Source organism: Protopterus annectens, chromosome 4.part1, assembly GCF_019279795.1.
Source record: "Protopterus annectens isolate FY-2018-M chromosome 4.part1, PAN1.0, whole genome shotgun sequence".
Classification (NCBI taxonomy): domain Eukaryota; kingdom Metazoa; phylum Chordata; order Ceratodontiformes; family Protopteridae; genus Protopterus; species Protopterus annectens.
In genome coordinates this window covers 765,651,826-765,679,270 of record NC_056734.1, presented here as the reverse complement: position 1 = coordinate 765,679,270, position 27,445 = coordinate 765,651,826, and the positions used below count along the sequence as shown (strand labels likewise).

Here is a 27,445-nt window from a genome sequence, read left to right as displayed (position 1 = left end):
TTCCATGAGTACTTATACACTTAATAGCAAACAATTTTTCCTTGTAACCTGGGAATAATTTCACAGTAAAATGCAGCCCAACCAAATCAGTGCCATTTTAAAACATACATTTACAAGGAAAAAAGTCAGATAAATTAATGTTGTGAAATTTTTATTTTGGTGTATACTGGCAAGCAGATATAGAAGTGATGAATGTATTTACTTGTCAAACATGCTTCTGTGCTCATATAAGTATAATTGCCGATGTTACTGTACATGCACAAAAAATACTAGACTATCAAAATGTTTTGTTTACACCCAGAAACTGCATCAGTGCTATTCTATCACATTTTATCTTGTTGTGATTTGTGCCAGAGGAGAATTGACATATGTTACTAAACAATAAAACCCATGTTAAGTTTCTCTGTCCTTTAATAATCAAGAAAAATGTTCTGCTGGAGAGGATCTGATGCAAAGGCTTAACCTGAAAGGTAACTAAGGTAGCTCTACCATTGATCTTATGTGAACCCCTGCCCCAGTAAATTTATCGCAATGTTTTGCAACTAGTTGTCTGTCGGGGTGGGGGTAGTGAGAGCTACCTAACAAAGATAGTTAATAGTGATGCTGTTGAAGAATAAGAGACAAGGCAGGTGTATATGATCACTAGGAAGGGGGCATTTGAAAAGGAAAGGATGGACAAGTTGCAAACAGTCATGATGGCTAGATGTCCAAAGAAAAAAAAGATTCAGAAGAAAAAATAATTCAAACAGTATTGCATGATAGAAAAGAAGAGCAGGGGACCAAACAGATAAGCCACATAAAAGAGTTTTGTGTGGTTTAGGGTATGTACTATTAAAAAACAAACTGTTCCACAGTCCTAAGGTCTAACTGTAGATTTTGCAATCAAGTATTTCTTTGTGTTACTCTGTGGTTTTCCCAAAATAATATAGCATTTAGGAGCAAATATGCAAAGGAGTAAACCAAAGCTTGAGGACAAAATAGCAAAAATTTCAATAGCACTTGCATATTTCCCAGGAGAGCTAATATAAGATGGAATAAAGGCTATCCAAACCACAAAAAACGTGATCATACTAAAAGTAATATATTTGGCTTCATTAAAACTATTTGGCAGATTCCGTGCAAAAAATGCAAGAAGAAAACATAAACATGACAAAAATCCCAGATAGCTCATTACTCCCCAGAATAAGAATACTGACCCTAAATTACATTCTAGTATGATTTTACTTCTGGACAAACTCCTGGTTTCAACTGGTAAGGGAGGGGATACAGTTATCCATAGTACACAAATAACAATTTGGATAAGTGTACAGAAAAATACAATGCATCTTTGCTGTTTAGGTCCAAACCATTTCATTATATTCTTGTCAGGCAATGTTGCTTTAAAAGCGATTATAACTACAATTGTTTTTGCAAGAATACAGGAGACACATAAGACAAAACTAACACTGAATACAGTGTGCTTCAGTAAGCATGTCCATAAATTTGGTGGCCCAATGAAGGATAGTGAACAGAGGAAGCACATTATCAGTGAAAATAGAAGTAGGAAACTTAGTTCACAGTTATTAGCCCGGACAATAGGTGTACTTCTGTGAGTTGTGAAAAGGAGAGCAACTAATATTGTGAGCAAAGCACCACATACAGCAATGGAAGTTAATGAAATCCCCAGAGGATCATCAAATGACAGAAAATCTATCTGCTTTTGAATGCATCTGTTCTTCTGTTCATTGTGCCAGTAATCTTGGGCACACTGAATGCAAATTAAAGCATCTGGAAAGAAAACATATATATTACATTTAGCACCAAATAAATAATTCTTATGCATTAATGTTCACATTTATTGTGCATACCTGTTTCATTGCTTATAGATCCATCAGAGCATGCCACACAATCGTAACAGCAAATTGGTTTCCCATCATACATAGCTTTTCTTTTTCCTGGTTTGCAAGCATATGAGCATACAGATTTGGGAACCTGAACGAAATGAAACTATGAGGCATGCTTTGCAAAACAATTTGTTGTAATGGCTTTTCTACTTAAAATACAGAAAAAATGAACTTTAAAACAAAAATCCACAAACCAGGACCAGGACCAGAAGTCCACCACCAATAATTTATTAGTTTAGCACTTTCATCCACAAGTATCAGAACAAAAACAGTAATGAACAGCCACATTATATAATCCCTGCATCCCTCTAATTGGATGATGCAATAACCAGTTGACAAGTCCACACCTTATTATTCCCACGAACAACCCCTTCTTATAAAACATATATAAAAATACATATATCTTATCATATAATTATAGAAAACATTATGTTAAAAAATATCTAAAACAGTTCTATCTTTAAAAAAAAAACACATGCTTATCGTAATTCAAACCATGCTTTAAGTTTTAAACTCTACTTAGAGAATATTGATCATTTAAGCCAGGAAATTACACACACACACACACACACACACACACACACACACACACACACACACACACATACACACACACACACACACACACACACACACACACACACACACACACACACACACACACACACACACACACTCAAGAAAAAAAGCAGCTCAGGCAGACAGATAGGTTTGTATTAAACTTTTGTTCTGTGCCTTCATGGTTCTTCTCCACAATGGGGCTAACCCCTTCCTTCTTCCCTAACAGGGAGACGAAGTACCCATTTTATCTTTTAAGTTCTACTTCTTGAAAGACCCACCAAGAAAACTATCAGGGTAACCTCTCTTCCTAAACATGTCCATTAACATGGTACTTTGTGTTTCAAATTCAGTGTCCTCTGAAACCATCCTAGCTAATCTTACCACCTTCCTTTTTACTAGGGATTTCTTTTGGTGGTATGGATGGTAGCTAGAAAAATGTAACAACAAATTTGAATATGTGGGCTTTCTATAAATATTAGACTCAAACCTAGCCCTTGCATTATGCAGGGATGCAGGGATTATATAATGTGGCTGTTCATTACTGTTTTTGTTCTGATGAAATCCTGTATACTTGTGGATGAAAGCACTAAACTAATAAATTATTGGTGGTAAACATCTGGTCCTGGTCCTGGTTTGTGGAACTTTTCTACTTAAGTTATGATAATTTATTAATACTGCATTATATAGTACATGCATATGCAAAGAAAGAACAACGTTAAACAGAGAATGGGAAAAAAGAAGTCTCATGTCTGCAAACAGGCAATCACTGGCAGGATCACGTCTAAGTTTCCAATATTTCCCTCATAACTTTAGTATGTGAGGTTCAGGCGTTAACATACTCTCTGTCCTCTGGCTGTCTGAGTTTTCTGTATGTTATCAGTTTTCTTACAACTTTCCAGAAACACATTGCTTGATTGGTTGTTTTAGAGTGTGTATGTGTATTGTATTTGCTATTGTTCATGTTATTTGGATCATGGCTAAAAAACGGACCAATGTATGCGTGATGACTTGTGAATAAATTGCAAATACATTGTTTTGCTTTTGGTATAATTAGCCTTATACTTAAAAAAAATTACGATAATGGACAGTAAGAAGTGTGCCCATAAAAATTGAAGATTACCTTGGGATTTTATGCCAAATTAGCAAGAAGGTATATATAGAAAAAAATGTCAAGAATATAAAAAAATTAGACCAGAATAAATAATTTCAAAATTTTTCCCACCCTTAATGTGACCTATAACCTGTACAATTCAATTGAAAAACAAACAAATTGTATTTATTTATTTGTTTAACATTTGTTTACCTTATATTTGAGAATGGGAGATTATAGAAATCTGGTTGAACAAAGAGAGACTTTATGGCAAATAAGAATGGGAGCCGATATTCATCCAGGTTTAAATGACTGTATTAATATTAAATGTTTTTTGAAGGATAAGAGACATAAAATTCTAAAATAATGTTTTTATTTAGGTATATTTATATGTTTTCAATAGGTTAATTTAAATTTTATTTTGACTGTATTATATAGTGATTTTTCAGTACTTGTAGGGTGTTGCTTATTAGTAATTGATGTTCATTTAGTTGTTAACTGATGTGTGTATTTAGGTGTGTCTTTGCTTTTTGAATTGTTTTTCTGAAGAAGTCAGTGGTTGACGAAAACGATTAAACATTTTTACACTAAAGACTTGTCCTTGCCATTTTTATTCTTGGCTTATCTATGGTCACTGAACCTGCAGTGGTGTTTTTCATTGTTTTTTACATTTTAAGGAAAGTAGACAAAAGAATTACAGATATAGGCATGCCTGTCAGAGCATACAAAATGTGGAAATTTTGCAATAGCATGTACAAATGACATAAAATACTACTTTTTCTTACAAAAGTGCACTTTTGTTTCTCAGTTGGTACAACGGACATGACTAGCCCTGGTCCATATTGGCTATAAGTGCTTCACCAGAGGTATCTGAGGTAAAAGATGATTAGTCTGTCAAGACCATCTAAGTGTCATCCTATTCTTTCAGAAAAATGTGCTAACTGTTGTGCAATCCTGTCCTCATATAACTATTGTTTTAACTTTTATAACTTTGACCTACAGTGTAATAAATTGTGCCTGTCACTATGCATCATGCCATTATTGCTGGTATTCTGTGTTTTACACATTACATTAAGTTTTGTCTTTAGGGAGGATGGTATGAAATATACATCCCTTCATTTCCCAGATATTCCTACTCTTTGATCTATGAATAGCTCATTAACTCTAGCCCCCTTACCCCAGTAAAACTTCCTCTTACTTTCACAGATTTTTCTTATGATTATAAGCTTTATTATTGTGAAACATACAATTAGAAATTAGTTTCTGTGTAACTTATATGTGGTTATACCCAACACCTATATAGATAGAAGTAAAGTTCACTGTTTATGATTTTACATGCACTGTTCAAGTCCGTAGCACAACACCTGTAGATATTGATCTAAGCTTCCAGTGGTCAACTTCTCCAGTTAGCCTTCCGTTTCTTCCATAAGGACAAGGATACCCAAGTCCCTGACTCATTTAGTGTGTTCCCTCATCTTCTTGGATTTCTTCAGCATTCTTTTTTGGAAAAGTGGAAATGGTTTTGCTGGCATCCTCTCAAATTTGGCTGAGTCTCTCTTCTTAGACTGATCACATTTTTTTTCATCCTTTCCTTCACTCTCTGTCTCAGGATGGTGTAAATCAACCATTTTTTTGTCCATCTTATCAAGTGCATGCTTTATATCTAAATACAAATTGGCTAGCAAGGGACAAAATAGCCTAAACTCTGCAGGGTATACCAATATATGTATATTTCCCATTATTTAGCATTTGCAGATAATATGGATGAAACCAGCCCAGAGTGCATGTGGTTGTGTGGAACAGTTATCAATATCAATCCTGGTGGGCATGCCCCTATAAATGTGTTAACCCCCCCCCCAGAGAATAGATAGGGCTCTCCTTTTCACCACAACATTCTGAAACCTAACCAAAGCTTGTCTACACTGCTTGCTGGTGTTTCCTTGGGATATATGGACTTTTTGCCCCCTGTCAGTTCAGATTTCCTCCAAGGCAATACCACTCCATTCCAGCAGACATTTGTGCATGAATCCCCTGCAGTCTGGCCATTTTGTATGAACAAATATCAATGGGAACCTTATGTTCTCTCTTCTGGGTCTGTCTTCAAGCTTCACAAGCTTTCCAGCCATATATTCATCTTTTAGTTCAGTTATTATTAACCATTCTTTGCTACTTTTTTTGCAGCCTTCGCCTCTAGTAGGGTATCTCATTGTGGAGTTAAAGTGTCTTCAGAATCTTCCAGTATTATTATTATTATTATTATTTGCAATGTAGTCCGCTAATGTTACTAATCATAAACGCCTCTTTAGACATGCAATCTATTTTTTTTGTGCCAGTAGCCTGTCATTTTTGCTTTTATTTAGTTCTTTTTTTTGTCATGGTTATTAATGCAATCTATTTTTTCCTCTGATTTGCTCACTGGCTCCTGGCTTACCTCCACAATTAAGTCATCAGGTTCACACCTGTTCTTGTACACATGCTTGTCTTTCTGGTTTGCGCTTTTTTTTTTAATCTTGCATCCCCCTTTTTTCCTGATAATCAATATCAACAGAGTTTTAGATAAGATTCCTTTACTCTTAGAAATGATTCTCCTGCTAAAGTTGCTAGCTTTTAATCATTCTTTTGTGAGCCATCTCCTGTGCACTGTTTTCTGCTACTCATAGATGCATAGGTGTTTACTAAGCTAACGACCACAAGGACATTTTTAAGCCTAGCCATACATCCCAAATCTCTGACAAGTTCTGGTACCCTAGATAAGTGCAAGCAGGGCTTAGGAGATGAAAAATTTACAAGCAGGAGCCTTGTAGACAGCACCACTGCCAAATAGGAAGTACCAAAAACGCTAGAGTTTCAGCTAGAGTTTATTGGTTGGGTGTTATTGAAGATACAGAAAAGTTTTTTTTTCGGTCTGTCCTGAATGTTAAAGGACAGCAACCATCCCAGGCCCTCTATATGAAGCTGATATACAGATGTCCTTATCTGTTTCACTTTGAAGCACTGCTAAATCTTGTACAGTCTGTCCTGAATCTTCTGATGCATTTGCTCTTTATAAAATTCACTTTTGAACAAACATCAAAGGACATTGTGGGTCTACTTAGATAACTGAATAATAGACATCAGTATATGTCTGGAACTGATGATTATGCGATAACATTTCTTGAGGTAGAACCCCTGCAAAGAATCAATGCAAAGTGCACAGAGAAAGAATTAGTACTACACTTTATTATGGTAGTAATTCCCTGAGACATTATTAGTAACCAAATCACCCCTTTTGTGTCCAGGGTAATGCACAAGATTTAGCAGGGCTTCAACATGAAACAAATAAGGACATCTGTATATCAGCTTCGTATAGAGGGCCTAGATGAGCAATATAACAAAACTTTAAAGTTTTGAAAGACTGGAAACAGATGAAAAAAACTGGCACCATCTTCTTCCACATCTTCTTTTATTTGCAACAGAAGTACTCCAGTCCTCAACTGGGTTTACTCCATTAGCACTGCTGTATTGCAGGTACCCTTAGGGTTTGCTACACACAGCAAAAGATGTATAGGAGGAAGGGAACAAGCACACCACATTAGAAGTGTGACAGGTCATCTTTCAGACTCACAAGACAGGTTAGGGATTGTGATACATGTAATGAAAAAGCATGTGAAGAGAGTGCAGCAGGCATATCAGAGGGCATGTAACAGTGAACATATGAAAGAAATGCTAATCTGAGAGAGTTCAAAGTAGTACATAAGGTATTCATATTAGTACCCACTGTTAAAAATAAATTCCTTGCGAAGTGGTAAGGAACTTTTAAAGTGATAGAGAAAGTAAGTGAAATGAATTATAATGCAAGATAGATGGAAAAAGGAAACCAGAATAGCTATGTCTAATAAATATTCTGAAACTGAAGTTTGTTTAGTATGTTTGCATGGGAGGTTAAGGCTCCTGTATCATGTTCTACAATCAAAATAGGGTGAAAGCATGACTGTTGCAGAAACAGAAATTAAAAGAATTCCTGCTCAGAAATAAGTTGCCTGGTATTTAATTACTCATTTGTTTCAGTTTCTTAACTGGGGTAGAAAGCTTATCACTCCAGACTATTTTCAGGTTTATCCTGGGACAGGCAAAAATAAATACATAAACAAATAAATGAAATCAAATAAAATAGAACAGATGCGGTATAAAATAAAATAGAACAGCTGTGATATAATGGTATACATATGCAGATACATTAAGAGAAAATCTTTCTTAATAAGCACTATGAATTGTAATGAAATAAATAGGTACATCATCCTAAAGGAATGTCAGGTAGGGTAATATGAAGCTGAGAAAGATGTTTATAACACTGACAATATAGGGAAAACAGGAAGGAGCCAAAAAGGTACATTTGGAGTCTAAAGACATAGTTTCATTGTTATGCAGTAAAAGATGTCATGTGGAGAAAGAATATCTAAAGCCATACTACTGAATACCAGTGTCCAACAATAAATAGTAAAACAAAACAGCATTATAACATTGTATTGTCTCTTTGTTAAGCCTAGCCTCCTAAACATAACTGTGAATGGGCACATTTTTTAGGGTACTCCCAGCCATTTCTAGCTGTTACTATTGTTTAACCACAGCAGCGAAAGAAACTCTCCATGTGTTTGGCTGCTAGGCATGTGCAACGTGTTTTGGTAACTGCGTATGCTAAAGGTGAACACACTTTTTTAGGGTACTCTAGCCATTTATAGCTGTGACTATTGTTTAATTAAGGCAGCTAAGGTAACTCTCCATGTGTTTTGACTGTTAGGCATGTGTAACGTGTTTGGGTAACTGCGCATAGCACTAGCGCAATCTGTGGCTCTAAATGTAAAACGCTCACTTATACTTGAGTCTTTTTGTGCTGTATTAGGAGTCACTGTTGTTTTAAAGTAGGATATGGTAGGTAGAACTTGCATTTAACATGTTTCATCTGCTTTAGGATCTATAACTAGATACAACTTTTTTCCCTGTATCTAACTTGTGTCTGAAACGGAAGCCTGTTTATACTACAAAGTATCAGTATTTGCGTAACTAAGCATAAGAACCTGCTAAAAAGTATATTACTAACTAAAATCATTGTCTAGCATTTGTTTACCTTGTCTGTTGTCTGATATTACAGATAGGAAGTTAATTACTGTTTGTAAGTTTTACAGAGAAGAATGGAGCTGTTTTCTACCGTATTTTCTACAATTGAAGTGAATGTGCAATGTTTATACTAGGAAGGTTCTCACCACTACTCCATGTTTTATTATAGGGAGACCCCTGCTAAATATCCTACCAAAAGTATCACCTGCATGAAGAAAGCTCTCCTGAAAACTTGTACCCACAAATAATCCACATGAAGCCAGTCCTTCAACTGATAAGGTTAAAACCTTGAACTTTACTGCTCTGCTATTACGCTGTGAGCTGCTGACCTGGGTCTAAAGGCATCTGTAGTCTGCCCCCATACTAATTTGGCTCTCTCCTGTCTTTAAATTAGTTAGTCAGCCCCTAGCAGTAGTCCTTAGCCTGTAACCAATCCCTGTATATTGTAATACTTTATTCCGTTTTCCTCTCCCAGCCCTGTAATTCATACTCTGAACCCATAACTTGGAATCAACTAGCAAACTAAGAAGAAGCCCACCAAGTACACCATTTATAATCTACACCCAGTTCATAAAATAGAATACAATACAGCTATATTGACAGCAGAAATTAAATACTGTCTAAACTCAGCTTATAATAATACCATATAGTTACTGATACCTTAGATAACAATTGGAGATAGTTAACATTTTGGAGACTGTATAAGCCCCGCTATGCTTCCCTCCCTGCCCCCAAATTCCACCCACCCCCAGTACCTCTACATTTATAGGTACTTAACCACACCCCCAACTCATCTACCCTATCAGCCACTACCTCTACTCCCTTTCCTACCTGTTCCTCCATCCTATTAGCTCACTCTACATACTCTGTCCTCCCACTCTGACACCTCAGTATTGGTAGTAACGCCTTCTACTGTAGTGTCAGTCCAACAATTAACCATCATGTTCCACTACTATGTACTACCCATTCTGCTGATCACCTATGTACTCACCCAGTATGAAAACCCGGTGCTTTTCGATCATCAAAACTCTAATGGGCATACTTCCTCCCCAACTATAAAGCATCACACTTTCAGCCATATCTATGACAAAGGAAACAATCAAGCCATTATACACTCCTCCAGCCTACCAACCCCAGGCACACTAACGCCAAACCTAGACAATACTATAAACTCCTATATAAACTCTTGAGGCTTATAGTTAAATATAGACCCAGTATCATACTCAGTGGGGACATTTACCCCAACCCAGGCCCTTCCACCTCTGATATATACACCCCCACTAACTGCAACCTAAGCCAACCACCTAGAATCAGTAGATCAACTAACTCTCTCCTGACCTGTCATCTCAATATTAGAAGTATTAATAACAAGGTACATGAACTACATTCTCTCCTGGCTGTCCACTCTCCTGAGATACTCTGTCTGTCTGAGACCTGGCAAAAGCCTAACACTACTGACAATGAGGTGTTATCCCCTGGCTATAATATACACAGGCTAGATCATGCTTCCAGGAAAGGGGGTGGGGTAGCCATACTGTATAAATATGAGTTGAATCTGACCAGAGATATAATCACACCACCTCAGATTAACAACTCTGAGATTCTTGCCACTAAACTGCAGCTTAACAAAAGTAAATGCATTAACATCATCTGCATGTATATCCCACCAGGCAATAACATAGCCATACTGGAGGATACTCTTCACTGTCTATCATGTCATTACCCTCAAGAAACCCTACTGCTGGGAGACCTTAATATAGATTGGGGAACCTGTTCCTCTGAATCCCCCTCTACCCACATCAGTCTGCATGCTTTCACATAAACAATGACTGACCCTACCAGGCTAGGTAAACCCAACCAAAAAGAAAGTATACTCGATTGGGTACTTGTAAATAGTAACCCCCAACTGTACACTGTGGGGACCTTTCCTAATGGGTCTAAGTGATCATCTCCTCACTTATGTAGTTAAGCAAAAAGTTATTAACTCACAACCAGCCATACTCAGCAAAGTCAGGCACAATAAAGACTTTGATCAGGCCAAGTTCCAACAGGAACTTATCTCCTGCAACTGGTCTGTATTAAAACACCTCCCCCTAGAGGAGGCAGTAGTATATTTTAACAATAAACAATAAATTTAATAATAAATTTCTAGAAATCCTTAATCTGCATGCACCTGTCCTCTCAAAGCAAACGAAAGCAACTACAGCACCATGGCTTACCAAAGAGTCCAGGCAAAAAATCCATATTAGAAACAAATTATGGGCTTGTTGGCGGTTCCCTAAAGACCCCCTAGATCATGTTAAATGCAGGCAAGTCAGAAATGATACCAAAAAATCAATTCTAAATGACAAAAAAGAATACTACTGTAAAGTCCGGACTGTAAACCAAAACAATCCTCAGAAGTTCTGGGCAAGTCTAAATAACTTACTCCACCCAGGAAAAACATCCACTCCCATCCCCACTGGTTTCATTGATAAATCTCCTAAAGAAGTCTCAGACAATTTCAACCACTTCTTTACTGAAACAATTCAAACCCTAGCTAGCCAACTTTCTCCTAGCTCCCCCAGCCCTGACAATACCACCCCTTTAAATAGACTCTCATTTAGCTCCCAACCAGTGCCCACATCACTCATCTGTACCCTTATCAAAAAATTAAAACCCACCACTCTATCTGCTGACCAACTACCTGCTGAATACCTTCAAAAATCAGCTGATGCTATAGCCTATCCAATATTAATTAACCGTACCATAGCAGAGGCAAAACTTCCCACCATTTGGAAAACATCCTACATTATCCTATATATATTATATTATTATACATAAAGGAGGCTCCTCCACTGAATTCTCCAATTATAGACCCATAGCTATACTTTCACCACTTGTAAAAATATTGAGAAAATGTATACATAAACAATTCATGCACCACCTAATCCAAAATCACCTCATGGCCGATACCCAACACGACTTTTGGCCACACCACAGTACTACCTCAGCCCTACTTGCTTTACCAACACAATAAACAGCAACCACAATAATAATTGCATCTCCTCAGCCCTCTTCTTGGATCTCTCCAAGGCATTTGACATGGTGGATCACCAACTTTTGTTACACACCATGCAAACATTCAATCTGGACTCTAATGTCCTTTTATGGTTCAATTCCTACCTGACTGGGAGGCAGCAAGCTGTTCTTTGGCAGAACAAGCTTTCTAAACTACTACCAAACACCCTTGGAGTATCACAAGGCTCCATATTAGAGCCTCTACTGTTCTCAGTTTTTATTAATGACTTATATACTGTCATCCCAAATGTCAGCTGTATCCAATAGGCTGACAACTCCACTCTAGTTTGCTCAGCCACATCTCCTTCAGATTTGAAGTCTGCTACCCAGTTCACCTTTAATATTGTACAAAACTGGCTCACTGGTCGCCGGCTATTATTAAATCCCAAAAAAAACTAAAATGTTGCTATTCTCACCTACTCAAATGTCTGCAACTTTCTCTTTCACCATTAATGCAAAAGATGGTACTATCTCCCCAGATCCCTCTACAAAACTGCTCGGTGTCATTATTGACAATAACCTAAAATTTGAACTTCATGTTAATCAAATAATAAAGAACGCCAATAAAATACTTGGATCATTGTAAATAATTAAAGCCTTTCTAACCCCTCCATCTAGGATTGCTATTGCCCGCTCTCACCTAATTTCAACAATTACATATGCTTCCCCCCTTCTGTCTAATCTAAACAAGTCACTACTAAACAGACTGTCTATCTGTTACAATCACATTGCTAGGTTTGCCACTGACCAGCCATGCAGAACCCACCACTGCATCAACCTCAAACAGCTTGGGTGGCTAAAATTCCCCATTTTCATACAATATAACCTTCTGATCATAGCTAACAAAAATCTCTATAATCCAGATAACTCAGCAGCTCTTAGTAATATTATCACCGCACAAAATAATCAGAGACTGCTTAGATTCATATTCTTACAATCAAAACCAACAATACAACAGGGGAAGCTCTCTTGGCAAACTCTGCAGGTAGAACCTGGAATCAACTCCCAGCTGACATTACTATGCTCTCCTCCCTAAGTCAATTTAAGACCAAACTCAAACAACGTCTGGCACTAAACTGGCTCAGCCACTGTAACAAACCTGGCTAAGCCAGCTTTAATGAATGTACATAAAAATCTAATAGATGTCAATACTATTGTGTTTTTATTTCTCCTAACTGTAACTAGTGTCTACTAATGTCATGAGCCTATCTAATTTTGACTGTCAAAGTATTAATGGTAATAGCATACCTGTATTTGACTGCATTGCTATGTCTCGCCTTTGTTCTCTGTTATATTGACCTTATTACTATGTTTTATTATGTATACCCTGGAGCTTTTCTCCCCGGGACTCCGCTGAAAATGGACATGAATCCAGTCGGACTATCCCGGTGAACAAATGTAAAATAAAATAAATAAATAAATAATAGTAAAAGGTAAAGTATAAAACAAGTTTAAACCTGGGAGTTATGGAAGGGTCCCAGCATGAATGGAGGGTCCCTTTATAGTGCTTTTCAAGTATGATGGACCTGTAAGATTTTTTCTGAGACTTTAGAAAGCTAACCGGTATAGTTAAATTGTATTCATTTCCAATGTCCCAGTGGATTAATTGCATGAAAAACTGAGCAAGGCTATGTTTTTGCCCACTTTAGATTTAAATAAAAGCTATTGTCAAATCTCACTAGCTACAGCTGCTAAGGAAAAACTGACATTTTCTACACCTCAGGAGTCTTCCATTATAGTGTGCTGCCTTTTGGTCTGGATGAGCACTAGCAACATTCCAGAAGCTAATGGACAAAGTCCTTAGATGCCACAAAAGTTTTGCAGCAGCCTGCTTAGATTACACTGTAATATTATTCAAGAACCAGCAGAGACATTTGCACAAAGTTCAAACTGTTGTAAACTCTCTATAGCAGGATGGATTGGCAGATAATTCATCGAAATACAAGGTGGGAATGGTAGAAGCCCACGGTTTAGACTACATGATAAGCAGAGGGCTAATAAGACCACAGGTGAAAAATAAAATGCATACGGTAAGCTGCAGATGTCTGATATGTCAGTAGTAGAGCGACTTTGAAAATATCATCATATATAAGATTGAGAGGTGATGTAATTAGGAAAGTGAAAATGTCTGGGGCTACTTGATCTGTTTTAAGGAGTTTTGTTTGGATAGATGAGGAGAGGGAGAGTGGTGAAACAATGACGGGAGAGCAGTAAGATAGTGGCTGATCTAATTAGATAGAAGAAGACATTATGTGTTGTCACGTAGATTCTGTGATTGATATATTTTGAAATGAAGGTACTCTTTGTGGTTTAGTGGACATCTTTTTGGCCTGATAAAGAAAAAGGGGGAAAGTGGAAAAGACAAGTCCTTGGAGAAAAGGTATCAAGTGTGGCCACAAAATTTATTCTAGCTGGACATTTGAGATTCAGAATCCATGTACTTCAGAAAATGCCTGATAATGTAAAATGTTACTTTGGTAACTTTCTAAGTTCATTAGAGCAATATTTACAATCTGTCCATGATTTGGGGTCTATGTATCCACATTATTTTTGGCTTTGTTCTGAATTCTTGCATTAAGAGGTTGACATGTGGGATGACAGGCAAAGCTGTTCATCCTGAACTTCAATAGATCAAGCAACAGACCTGCACACACACACATACACACACACACACACACACACACACACACACACACACACACACACACACACACACACACACACACACACACACACATGCACCTCCATACAGATAACAAGATAATGAAAGAGTAATTGATATAGTCCAAATGTGTACATGGGAGAGAGAGAGAGAGAGAGAGAGAGAGAGAGAGAGAGAGAGAGTGTGTGTGTGTGTGTGTGTGTGTGTGTGTGTGTGTGTGTGTGTGTACACGCGCATGCACGCGTGTGTGTTTGACATTTTTCAGAGTTGCATTTATTACTGAATGTGATGATTTTTTTTTGTTTTAGTGTAAAGGCTACTATGGGTGTTTAGTTTTAAACATGGCATTGCATTTACTTTAGAGGGGGAAAGATGTATATATGCAGCTATTCACATGCATAGAATTTGGTGGTAAAGGATTTCATATACATAGTGGGGTCATATGACTGGAGGAGGATGTTGAATTTATCAAGGTCATCACTCAGTTTTAGTAGATTAGCCTTTGCATAATGTTTAAATACTGATATATTTGAAAATCCTTCTGGCTTCAGTCTTATGGTGAATGTGCCTGCTTTATAATCCAATCTGTCTGATTTATAATCCAATCTGTCTGATTTATAATCCAGTTTGTCTAGGGATGAAGTTACAACATTTGAAGAGTAGAGCTGTCCCATATTGGTGAGAACCAAATCCAAGATTTTACCCCCCCCTCCCAGTTGGGGTGCAGAATAACTGGTCAAGAGAGTTTGTATTTATGAAGTCCAGAAATCTGTTTGCCTAAAACTACTTCTTTGGTGTGGAATGTCACACCTGTAGCAGCCTACATATATCTTGCATTCCAGAGCATTTTCTGAAAGTTAAGCTTAAAAAGCATAAGATGAGCAAATATTAATATTTTATAAACAATAAAAGCTATTAAAATTGTACAAATAGCAATATTATCAGTATGAAGTATTCTTTACAGTGATAATAGTCAGTGAATGTATAGCCTTTCCATTAATACTATAATATATTATAATGCACACAAACCCCAACTTATAGTTTTTGTAAACTTTCACAAAGGAATTTTCACATCTTGAAAACTGTACAACCTAGACTTATGTTGTTAGAACATTGTTGTTAGCCAGACATAAGCTTTCACATGACAACAAGAAATTCCTCTGTAAGTGCATGTTTAATGAGATATTTACAGAAACATGAAAGCATATGCTTAATTATATAATTAGCAAAACAATTAATACTGAATATCTCTCAAGATGTGCAACATACATTGCAAATGTCAAAGACAGTTTTCTTCAAAGACATCTAATGTTTCAGTTAATGCCATGCAACAGTTTATAAGTCACACTGTTTTTGAAGTATTAAGTACATATGGAAATATTGCTTATTTTTATAATTACAAGAAAGCAACTAGCAATATTTCCAAAACTGTGTGATATAAATTAGCATTGACAGAGAATTATCCTGTCTCCAACATTGATGTTTCACACCATATACCTCAATAATATGTAGATCTCTCGGTTATAAAAATATGAACATAAATTTGAAAATATATATAATAAGTGACAAACAAAGATTAATTTTTCCACTGCTGGACATTCTAAACTAACAGCCTTAGTGTCATGTTGTTAATAACACCTTATTATTTCTAATACTGCATAGTATTCGCTAACAAGTCACTTAGTTAAAGAAATCAGACTCAGAGAAAAATTATGCATGCCATGAGGGGGGAATCTGGAATTATATCAAAAAATGAGTTAATAAGGGCAAAGGGGGTCCTATAGTTAGCAATGATGCAGTAAGCAGTTTCAATAATGGTAATTTGGACACAGTGGAGTCTCAGGTCATAATTCAGTCTGTGGAGCCTGAAGATTAGATTTTGTTTTATGAATATGGAGGCACCAATGTCTTTAGTCCCTTCATCTAGTGTGGTGGGCCTGAATGCATGTTAGATGCTGAAACCATACATTGATGAAATGCTCTCAGTGATCTTCAACCACGTATGTGACAATGTATATGTCAATGCATTTCAGGGTAAGCAGTGTCTGTAGGGAGTGTAGTTTTTTTTTATGTTGCTTGTGATGAGTAGCAACATCGAAATGTTATCTGGATTCTGAATTCTGATTTTGAAGACTGATATTGTCTACAAATGGCACTATATGGTTGGACAAGGATTTAGCCGATATACAAAAACCTTATGAGATGGATGAAGAAAATCACTGTCAAAGCAGTTAGGACTGTCTACCATTTATACATTGGACCCCTCCCTGAACGACACCAGAAGCTAAGCCAATTGTTGAAGTCAATCATCTTTTGTCCTTATTGTCACATACTTCTTGTACTTTTTGGTGATGGTAAAATGCTGCTCAAAGCTAGGTTCATACCTGCCTCGGTCACATTTTCCAAGAGCTCTATCATGTCTCTCTTTATAAAGTCCAAGGAGTTATGCCCCTGATTCAAAGTGTTTGGGGGCGCAGTCAGTCAAGCCTGACATCCAATGCAATCCTAGCTTTTTAAAGTCAATATTGCATTTGCAGTCATTCCTCAGCACTGTAGCACTCCGTGTGTGGTCTAAAGTGTAGCAATTGCTTACTACATTGTAGCAAACAGCTTGCTACAGTTTAAAAGTTAGAAAAAAATCTTTTTTTTTTTTTTTAACTGAAATCTGAACACTGTAGAGCTCCATTCAGGCAGGGTATAAACTATAGCAATTCTTTACTATATTTGTAGCAAGCAGTTTGCTACAATTTATATGATTTTTTTAACTAAACCTTGAGCACAATAGCATTCCATGTAGGCAGGGTACAAAATGTAGCCATTGTCTGCAACATTTGTAACAATTAAGTCCAAAAGAGTAAAAAACAACCATACACTGGTGTGAAGTTGTCACACCAGTAAACAAAGAACAGAACTAGAATAAAAACTGGGTGACAAAAAACACGGCTAAGTAAAGTCAACCAAAAAGCTTTTATTATAACTTAGTAAGTGCTTTGTGTTGTCCTCAACACTTCATCAGACTTTAAAAATACACAAGTTAACACTCACTATTTAAAATCCAAACTACAAATCAGAAACTGATTCCAATTATGACATCATAACAAGCTGTTCAATCAGCTATAGAAACTCTAACAACAAATTAGACAGTACATGATCTGCCAATGTGTACTAAAAAATAAATAAAATAAACTATAATTTCTAGTATGATTTAATTATATATAAAGAACTACTTATCTACTAGTCACCTAGTTGTAACAGTAGATGTGTGCTTAGTAATGGTAAAATATACAAGTCCAAAACCATTAAATATAGTTTTATGAGACTAAGAAGGAAAAATAAATCAGATCAATTGATTGCCTGGATTATGTGATAGAGTGACTGAATGAACATTTAATGTCCTGTGTATGCTTGCTTAATTTAGCTCTCTACATAAATAAAACATATAAAAGCTGTGGGTTCCTATCTGCTGCATTTAGAATTGGTAGATGTTTCCAACATTCAAAATTCTTAAGCACAGCACAACATTGCAGTGAAATGTAAGAATTCTTAAATACATACCATGAAAACCAATTAAAAACAAACTGCTACCACAACAACATAAATTAATCACCTGTCTAACAAGAGAAGGCAAAACAATGAAGAATAAATACGTAGGTGCTTACATTCCAGTAAATGAGCCATGCAAGTTGGTAAAACCAGAAAAAGTTCAGTATAAAACAGTTGATAAAAACAAAAAAGTTCAGTATAAAACATTACTTCACAGCAAACATCTAAGCAGGTGTGGTATTATAATCACAATCTTAATGGGTAGGGTCCATGTGTACACATGAAACTTAAAAGCTATAAGAATATAAGCATGGTAAATTTAAAAAAATTCAGTTGTGTTACCTATATACGTGGTTGGATTTTTATTATTTTATATTTTTAACTAGTTTTGTTGTTTTTTTACACTATTTGATTTATTGTGTTACCTATATATGTCACCAACTCATCCAGTATCTCTCTGCTTCTGACCCAGACCAAGAATGTACTGTCCACAAAGCTTTTGTAAAAGGTGACATTGTTGCGATATGTTTCATGTGAAAGAGCTAGCTTGGTCTCCCAACTGGCCATCACTAAGTTCGCATATGAGTTGTCACAAGAGGTGCCCATGGCTACCCCAGTTTTCTGCAGATAGTATTCACCATTAAATATGAATGCACTGTTCTCTAAGATAATCTCAATTAACATACATAGTAGATCAATCCGGTTAGAAGTAAAGGCAGCCTGGAAGGATAACATTTCTTTTAAAAAGTCTATTCCTGTCTGGTTAGGTAAACATGTAAATAAGGAACAGACATCAAGGGTGACAACCAGGTGTCTTCTATAATAGATCGCCATTATTGAAACCTGTGATTTTTGAAGACAAACACTGTTCTGAGGGACACCCAAGACTTTCTGGAAACTCTCTATCAATATTTTCAACAGTGGTCTATTACAGAAGACATCTGGTTTGTCATCCTTGATGTCTGTTCCTTATTTACATGTATACCTAACCAGACAGGAATAGACTTTTTAAAAGAAATGTTATCAGTCCAGGCTGCCTTTACTTCTAACCAAATTAATCTACTGTGCATGTTAATTGAGATTATCTTAGAGAACAATGTATTCATATTTAATGGTGAATACTATCTGCAGAAAACTGGGGTAGCCATGGGCACCTGTTGTGCCAACTCACATGTGAACTTAGTAATGGCCAGTTGCGAGACCAAGTTAGTCCTTTCACATGAAACATAACAACAAGGTCACCTTTTACAAAATCTTTGTGGAGGATATATTCTTGGTCTGGGTTGGAAGCAGAGAGATGCTGGATGAGTTTGTGACATAAATAGGTAACACAACTGACTTTTTAAAACTTACCATGTAAGCATCTAGAAAAGAGATTAGCTTCCTAGATATTAATTTCAAAACTAAATATGATCAAATACAGACAATAGTTTATAAGAAGCTGTGCTGGAAGAACAATATTCTGGAGAGATCTAGTATGCATCCCACCTTTGTGTTTTGAAATATTATCAAAGGGCAAATGTTGAGAATATCAAAGATCACCAACAATGACATGGAGCTCAACACAACAATGGACAATCTGATCAAGAATCTTGAAGACAGGGGTTACTCAATAAAGGAATGTCTAGAAATTACTGACTCTGTGATTTTTGAAGACAAGGTAAAGGCAAGCCCTATTTCTCTTAAAAGATGAATCTGCAGAGAAGAAAGAACCTGTCATAAATAGAAAATGTCGCTTAGTACTGCATTTCACATCTGACAGTCGAAGTATAATCAACATCATCCGGAAGAACTGGCACATGCTGACATCCAATGATAACATCTTTCAAATTGTGGGACCGCATCCAAGCATTACATACAAGAACGTTAAATCTATAAGAAGAAGAGTATGCTACCTCAGCAGTGATGGACAGAATGTTAATGATCCCAGTAAGTTGGTAACCTTTAGTTGCAGGCGGTGTAATATCTGTTCATTTGTAGCCAATACCGATCATTTTGTTCACCCCACCACTAGCAAGGTTGTGAGACTTGGGAATTATGCTGACTGCTAGACCAAGAACATGGTCTATTTATCTATTTGTATGAAATGTCCCAGTTTTTACATAGGAAAAACGAACAGGGCACTTAAGCACAGGATCAAAGAATATTTATATAAAATTAGGAAGGAAGATGCAAGTGTGGCAACAGAAAAACATGTTGTGGAACAAGGAGTAGATAATCATTTCAAATTTATGGTACTGGACACTTAGAAATAAGACAATAGAATTAGTGACAGGAAGAATAAAACTGAGAAGACTGAACAAGAATGGAGCGTTCAGTTACAAGCAGACCAATGTTAAGGACTGAATGATGTTTCCATCAAACTTTTCTTGAAAGCTAGATCATTGCCTCACTATTTTTTTGTATTCTCTCGCATAGAATCACATTTAACTCCACTAATTATTTGACTCCAGCTAAAAGTAATGATAGGCTGTAACATCCTTATTTCACACAGATTCCTTTGATTGGCTCTATGCATATAGAGGATGGTTCTTAAGTAACTTTAGGTTGTTTATACTCTTTTGGCACTTTTAGGATCTCTGCACCTTCACAGGCCTCATTCTACAGGATTACAACTAAATTAGTACATTTCTTTGCATGTTTTTATCAGGTAAGGTACTTTAATTTTAATTTTATTGAGTGAGTAGTGCTCCTTTTGGTTTTAAGACCTTACATTTGTAAGCAGACATACTCATGTCTACATACAACACTTGAATGATGGTTGACTTATATTCTTATAGCTTTTAAGTTTCATGTATACACATGGGCCCTGCTCATTAAGATTATGATTATAATACCAAACCTGCTTAGATGTTTACTGTGAAGTAATGTTTTATACTGAACTTTTTTGTTTTCATAAACTGTTTTATACTGAATTTTTTCTGGTTTTATAAACTTGCATGGCTCATCTACTTGATGCAGGCACCTAGGTATTTATTCTTCATTGTTTTATCTTCTCTTGTTAGACAGGTGTGTTGTGGTAGTCGTTTGTTTTTAATTGGTTTTCATGGTATGCATATAGGAATTCATACATTTCGCTGCAATGTTGTGCTATGCTTAAGCATTTTGAATGTTGGAAACATCTAGCAATTCTAAATGCAACAGATAGGAGCCCACAGCTTTTACATGTTTTCTTCATGTTTTCTTTAGGTAGAGAGCTGAATTAAGCAAGCATATACAACACATTAAATGTTCATTCAGTCACTCTATTATGTAATCCTGGCAATCAATTGATCTGATCCTTTTTTTTCCCCTTCTGATTCTCATAGAACTATATTTAATGGTTTTGGACTTATATATTTTACTAAGACAAAGCACATAGCTGCTGTTAAAATTAGGTGACTAGTTTTTTATATATACTTATTTATTTTTTAGTACACATTGGCAGATCATGTACTGTTTAATTTGCTGTTAGAGGTTCTATAGCTGATTGGACAGCTTGTTATGATGTCATAACTGGAATCCATTTCTGATTTGTGGTTTAGATTTAAATAGTGAGTGTTAACTTGTGTATTTTTAAAGTCTGATGAAGCACTGAGGACAACCCGAAAATGCTTACTAAGTTATAATAAAAGCTTTTGTGTTTATTTTACTTAGCCATGTTTGTTGTCACCCAGTTTTTATTCTGGATTTGTAACAAGCAGTTTGCTATGGTTTATAAGAAATTCTTATGTATTTATTTATTTATTTACTTTAATAAAAGGGAGGAGAGTCGGGGGCAGGGCACAAAAATCGGAATTGAATTACTGGAAAGATGGGAGGGAGTTGTGTTGTATCTGGCCATCTGATGTGCCAATAGAAGAAATATCCTTTTTTTTTTTCTTCACTAGAAGAGCTGGGGGGAAGGAGCTGCTTCATGGTACTGGTGCACAGTGCACTGGCTGAATGAACTGTGCTTTTGTTAATATCTTTCAGAAAACCTTGTCATTGTACCAGTTTTCTAAGTTTATAAGAGTAATGTTTACAATTTATCCCTATTTGTTTGTCTTTGTCCACCCATTATTTTAGGCGTCATCCAGACTTCTTATGCCAAGTGTGTAAGAGGTATGCAAATATCAGTATGGCCATAAACAAAGCTATTGATCCGAGACTTTCCTGACTGCTAGCTCCATACTGAAAGCAACTCAGTATTACCACCTAATGGCCAAATATTATATTACATATATTGTTACAAAATGTAAATACAATGAAAATGCAAAACTGCACTTGTATTAAAATGCAGTTATATAGAAATATTTTATAAAAGTCAGTTAAACAAGAAATTCTCGTACATCAATAGAATAATACTGTATCAAGTCAGGAAAACTATTGCAATGATTTTTAACAAATAGTTAAGCTAGAAATTGTCATTTAAATATGGCTGAAACAGAGCACCCAAATATACAATATATTGCCTTTAGTTTTTGACCAAAATAAAGTGTCTTTGTTCCATTGCACTGTCACTCACAATTTTATCAATACCCACTAAAGAGAGGATACCTGGAAGGTTCATAGGTTCATAGGTTCATAGGTAGGTACTAGGTTATCTGCCCAAAGGCATTCATAAGCCTAGCCGGAATGTGTTGGCTTTCGCTGCCCCCTTAGATTAGTTCCCTGTGAGGTGTTTATTATAACACTTATACAAGGTACTTCTTGTTTCTTTTTTTTTTTTACAGTGAATATCACTTATATGTAGTGCAACACATTGTTTGAAAGAACATGAAGTCTGCCCTATGTAAAATGTTCCACATCCACAGACAGCTAAGTAAATCATCCAGGTATTATTGTAAATAATAAGTTGTTTAAATTTCCTAAGATTTTGCAATCTTAATCCAGGAAAAATGTTGTCTTACAAATTTTAAAAATGTGCATTGCCACAAGGGTAGCTACACAACAAACAAAACTGTAACCTCTTCCTGTTACTGAAAACTCAGCTGATTGTGCAACAAATAGCATAAAGCCAAACTATACCAGATATAAAAAAGATACCATACTGACAAGCATTAAGGAATCGATTAAAGAACTATGTTCAGATACTAAATCTGACTTTTACATCATAGAGACTTTTAACGTCTTATTTGTTACCTCTCTAAAAATGAAAACATCTTGTCTGTGCAGTCTGCACTACCTCAGACAAACCATACCCCCTCCTAATATGTATCCAGTTACCATACCCACAGGAATCTCTCTTGCCTTTTCAGTTTATGATAGCATTATCTAAGAGTTAAAACACTTCTTGGAAAGCTCTCCTCTACCAGCATCTGTAGCTTTTTCCTCTCTTTCCTAAGCCTTTCTCAAACCTTCTGCACTTACTTTAATAACACGGAAAGAAGACTCGTCGAGTGTGCCATTTTTCATCACAATGAGCTGTGTTTATGAAACGCAATCATCATTTACTCCTTATCAAGCTCAAACATTTAGTCTTTACAGAGCATCCACCTAGAATAGTTTAAAATGACTTGTCAGGCCTTACACCTTAGATTACAGCAGGGAGTCCCATATCTGACTCAGGGACACTCACGACAGGAGTCACCCAAAAAAAGAGTGCTGAATTCCCGTCTTTTTTCACTTTCTCTTAATGATATAACAATCAGCCTACCAAAATGTCAAGTCACTTTAAATACAGATCAGATACAAGCGCTGAGGCCAGGAAACAATTGCCATATCCTACAAAAAAGAATTTTAAAGGGATTCCTCTACTTTATCACTGTTTAGAAGGCAATAATTTAACCAAAAAAGAGCATAAGACAGCTTCCATTTTATTTGATACATAGATGATAAACTATATGCTTACAATTACCATTAGAACCCCATTCAATGATGTAATCAAATAATACCTGCTTCAGAAGCTGCTGGGCACCTTACTTGATTAAACTATTTCAATAAAAATACCCACAGATACTACCTTAAACAAAACACTTAAACACTGGTGATTTTCTCATGCGTTAATTACTTTTTTATCATCTGCGTTCTGAATGGCAGGACAACAATTGTGCTTCACCTGTTAGTACCAAGGTGTGTGTACATTTACCCTCCCCCTTATCACTCTGACTATTATGCATGTCCTTCATTATGTGATAAACAAAATCTGTAAATGTATTTCCCTTTCCGCTCCTATACTAAACAACATTACCTTCCTCTGCACAAAGCTGACTTCCAGTAATTGTCTAAAGAATATTACTTATTAACTCTATCAAAAATGTTGGCTATGAGGACATTTCCAAACTCTTTAAGGAACAATAGTCATGGTGTACTCTCCTTTACTAGAAATCCCCTTGGATCTACTACTTCTATAAGGTCCTTCACCTGAACTGCTCCTGCCTTTGATAGGTAAGAGGTGACGGGGATGTAGAATGCTAAATCTGCTTAAAAGGGGGCGAATATTTCATTATTTCAGGATATTGTATGGTTAACCAAAATAATCTTTTTAGAAGAAACGGGAAAAACTAATTAGAAATGTAACTGGTTCATAGAGAATTAATTTCTTAGATAATAAAGCAACTGAGTCACCTTCTTGGAGTCTATGTAAAATACGTATTCCAAGTTTGATAAACCACTGCAAATCTTTCTGGGAAAACAGAAAAGCAAAAAAGCAGATACCAGTGAAACAGAGAAGCATAAAGTTAATTTTTTCTCAGATCATGCAACCCCCTACTCTGCTGTCTGAAGATGTTATACATGTATTTTTCACTCCTAGTAAACTAAACTCCAAATGTAAATTTAATACTAGTACTACTGAAGACTTATGTCCTATCAGTATGAAACATAAGGATAAATACAGTATTACTGCATTGCCAAAACATATGCTGTTCTGCATTTTATTAGTTTTTTATAACTCTGTTTCCCAAAATGATAATAACTGATGATATCACTGTCATTTAGAATCTGTGTTCATTATAACGCAAAATCTTAGGAGTGGAAGGCAAGGCGTAAAATGAGAAACAGGAAAAGTCATGAGGAAAATGACTGTTGTTCATATTGGTGATGGACTACATTAGCAAACAGGTTGGAGGGGACAGATTAACAAAGCTGCTGTATGTAGACGGTGTTATATTACAGGCAGACTCTGAGCAAGAACTTTGGCAAAGGGCAGAGGAGTGGAATGCAAAGCTGAAAACACATAGGATGAAACCGAGTACAGATAACATAATTGTAATGGCAGCAAATGGGGAAAATCATGAGAAGCTGAAAATTGTGATAGAAGGGAAAACAGTGGAACAGGTTAACAGGTTTAAGTATCTAGGAGGGTTGGTTGAGGAGAAGGGAAGTCCGAATGAGGTCAAAGCTAGAATCAGAGGGGCTATAGCCAACTAGCACAGAGTATCAGGGGGCTAGTGTATGACAGATGAATGCTAAGAAGCTGAAAAGTAAGGTGTACAAACCAGTAGTGCGACCAGCACTACTGTATGGCCAGAAACCTGGTCAGTGAAGGCAAAGCAGTTGATGAAGCTAGAGGAGATGGAGATGAAGTGCCTGAGACAAGTGGCACGATGCACACTGTCAGACAGATGAAGATATGAGGACATAAGAGCAGAAGCCAGAGTAGCTCCAAGTTGCAGAAAAAGTCAAACAGGACAGGTTATAGTGGGTGTGGTGAAGAAGATTCAGGGCAGACAGGAGCAAGGTAAGAGGAAATGAGAGGCTCCAGAAAAGAGATGGATGGATTGTTTGAGAGAAGACCTGCAACAGTCAGGCAGAAATGTCAAAGAAGGTGGGAGAGTGGCATTGAATAGGGAGAGATGGTAACAGGTGATACAGTACCCTGGCCCCATGTAGAAACTGGGGAAAAGGGAGGTTGATTATTATAAGATATTTTCTTGGAAAAGTGGAGGGGTTGCTGTTGAGGCCAAGACTAAACACTCCGATTGATGTATGGTTGAAGTGGGTGACAGAAAAGGTTATGATAAGAGGGATGACATAAGGAATAAGAAAAGTGGCTAGTGGTGTACTGCAGGTGTTGGACCAGTGTTCAATGTATTCCTTTCAGGCATATCTGAGAGAAATGAAAACATGATTAATTTCTACCCTGGTGACACAAATACAGCTTTAGCAGTAGAGGATAGGAAGGGACAGCAATCTGAAGGATTTGAAAAGGCTAACCAAATAAGTAGAAATTTTGAGAGTTGAGATTTAGTGTGGACAAGCTTAAAGTACTGCATTTGTGCCACAACAGCTCTGGTATGAAGTATTATCAGGACGGTGGGGACCAGATGACAACTGGGCAGGAAGAGGATCTGTGGGCACATTGAAAGGGCAATAGCAGCAGAGAGAAAATGTTGATGTGTATCCTAAAGACCCCGGTCAGGATGCCTCTTGTGTATTGTTTGCAAAGGCACTACAAGGTGAGGGATATCCATCTGGCTGCTGAAGGAAGTACAAAGACAAAACAGTAGAAGTACATGTTGGACACTTTGAAGTGGATATGACCTGAGACTAGAAGAATTACAGTTCTTCTTACTAGAGACCTGTAGAGAGTAGAGGACTTGTTAAGGGTTACTGAAGATAATGTAAGGTGATGTGAAGAGGTCAACCTGCACAGGAAAGACAGATTGGGGATGAGGGGCCATAGACAACATACTGCAGGGGAAAATGCTTCCTAGCTCTGTGAAAGTATTTCTTCTAAGAGAGGGTTGTCAACCTACAGAATAATCTACTAGAATTTGTAGAGGTGATGGAATCCATGGAATCACGGAAGAAGGAATGAAACAGATGAAGAGGAGATAAGGTAGGAGAAATGCATGAGTGCAGGTTGTAGAATTCACTTGAACAGATTTAATAAGCTCAGTTGTCTACTTCTGCCATCAAAAAGATATAACATAATGTAAATTAGTCTATAAAAATACCCATTCAGTCAAGTTCTTTGTAGCAAGAGAAACTTGTTAGGATCATAACTGATACTACACAGGTTTGTGTATGGTAAAATATTTCCTTTTTAATCAAAAAATATCCTGAAATAATGAATAAATTAAAATTTCTTACCGCAGTTTCACCTTCATTCCAAATAATTTTCTCTTCATGAATCATCAAGTTTTCATGTAAGATCAGAGAGGCATTGAAATGTCCAACTTGTATGAACTGAATAAAGTTATTTCCATCTCTCTGCCAATTGAGTATGTCATAGGCTGCCACTGGATCTCCATTTTCATCAAATTGTACTTCATCACCAGATTTACTTGTAAAATGAACATCTTTCATGTAATGTTGAACCTTCAGATTATGAAAAGAATAATGATAAACACAATTGATAGCATTATTAATAAACAGATTATCAGAATATTTTGTATTGTACATGTTTTTTTTGTCAAGTGGTACTCTGGCTATCCTCTCTGAGGTTCTTGTCTCTACTGGAAAAGGAATCTTGATTTATCTCACTGGAATTCTGTCAGCAAATATAGACATGTAATGGCAGTTTCACTTTTATAACTTAGGCTAGTGTGACTCTGCATTTAGTTTCCTCAAGTTGTATGGCCTGGGTGTGCATGTACTAAGCATAAACACTGATGTTCTAATGCATAACTTCAGCCTAGAATACAT

At 36.5% G+C, this 27,445-nt stretch overlaps 1 protein-coding gene across 1 annotated transcript in view; it reads right to left on the bottom strand.

Moving 5' to 3' along the window:
- Positions 1–856: 856 nt before the first annotated feature.
- The window catches only part of LOC122801304 (extracellular calcium-sensing receptor-like), a 137,352-nt gene continuing 110,763 nt past the window's right edge, over positions 857–27,445 (bottom strand). Inside the window, exons 3-6 of the mRNA XM_044070849.1 lie at positions 26,902–27,118; positions 24,422–24,432; positions 1,848–1,971; positions 857–1,767 (exon numbers count right to left, since the gene is read on the bottom strand). Of these exons, the coding sequence (XP_043926784.1) occupies positions 857–1,767; positions 1,848–1,971; positions 24,422–24,432; positions 26,902–27,118 (1,263 nt within the window). The remainder of the gene's footprint in view (positions 1,768–1,847; positions 1,972–24,421; positions 24,433–26,901; positions 27,119–27,445) is intronic.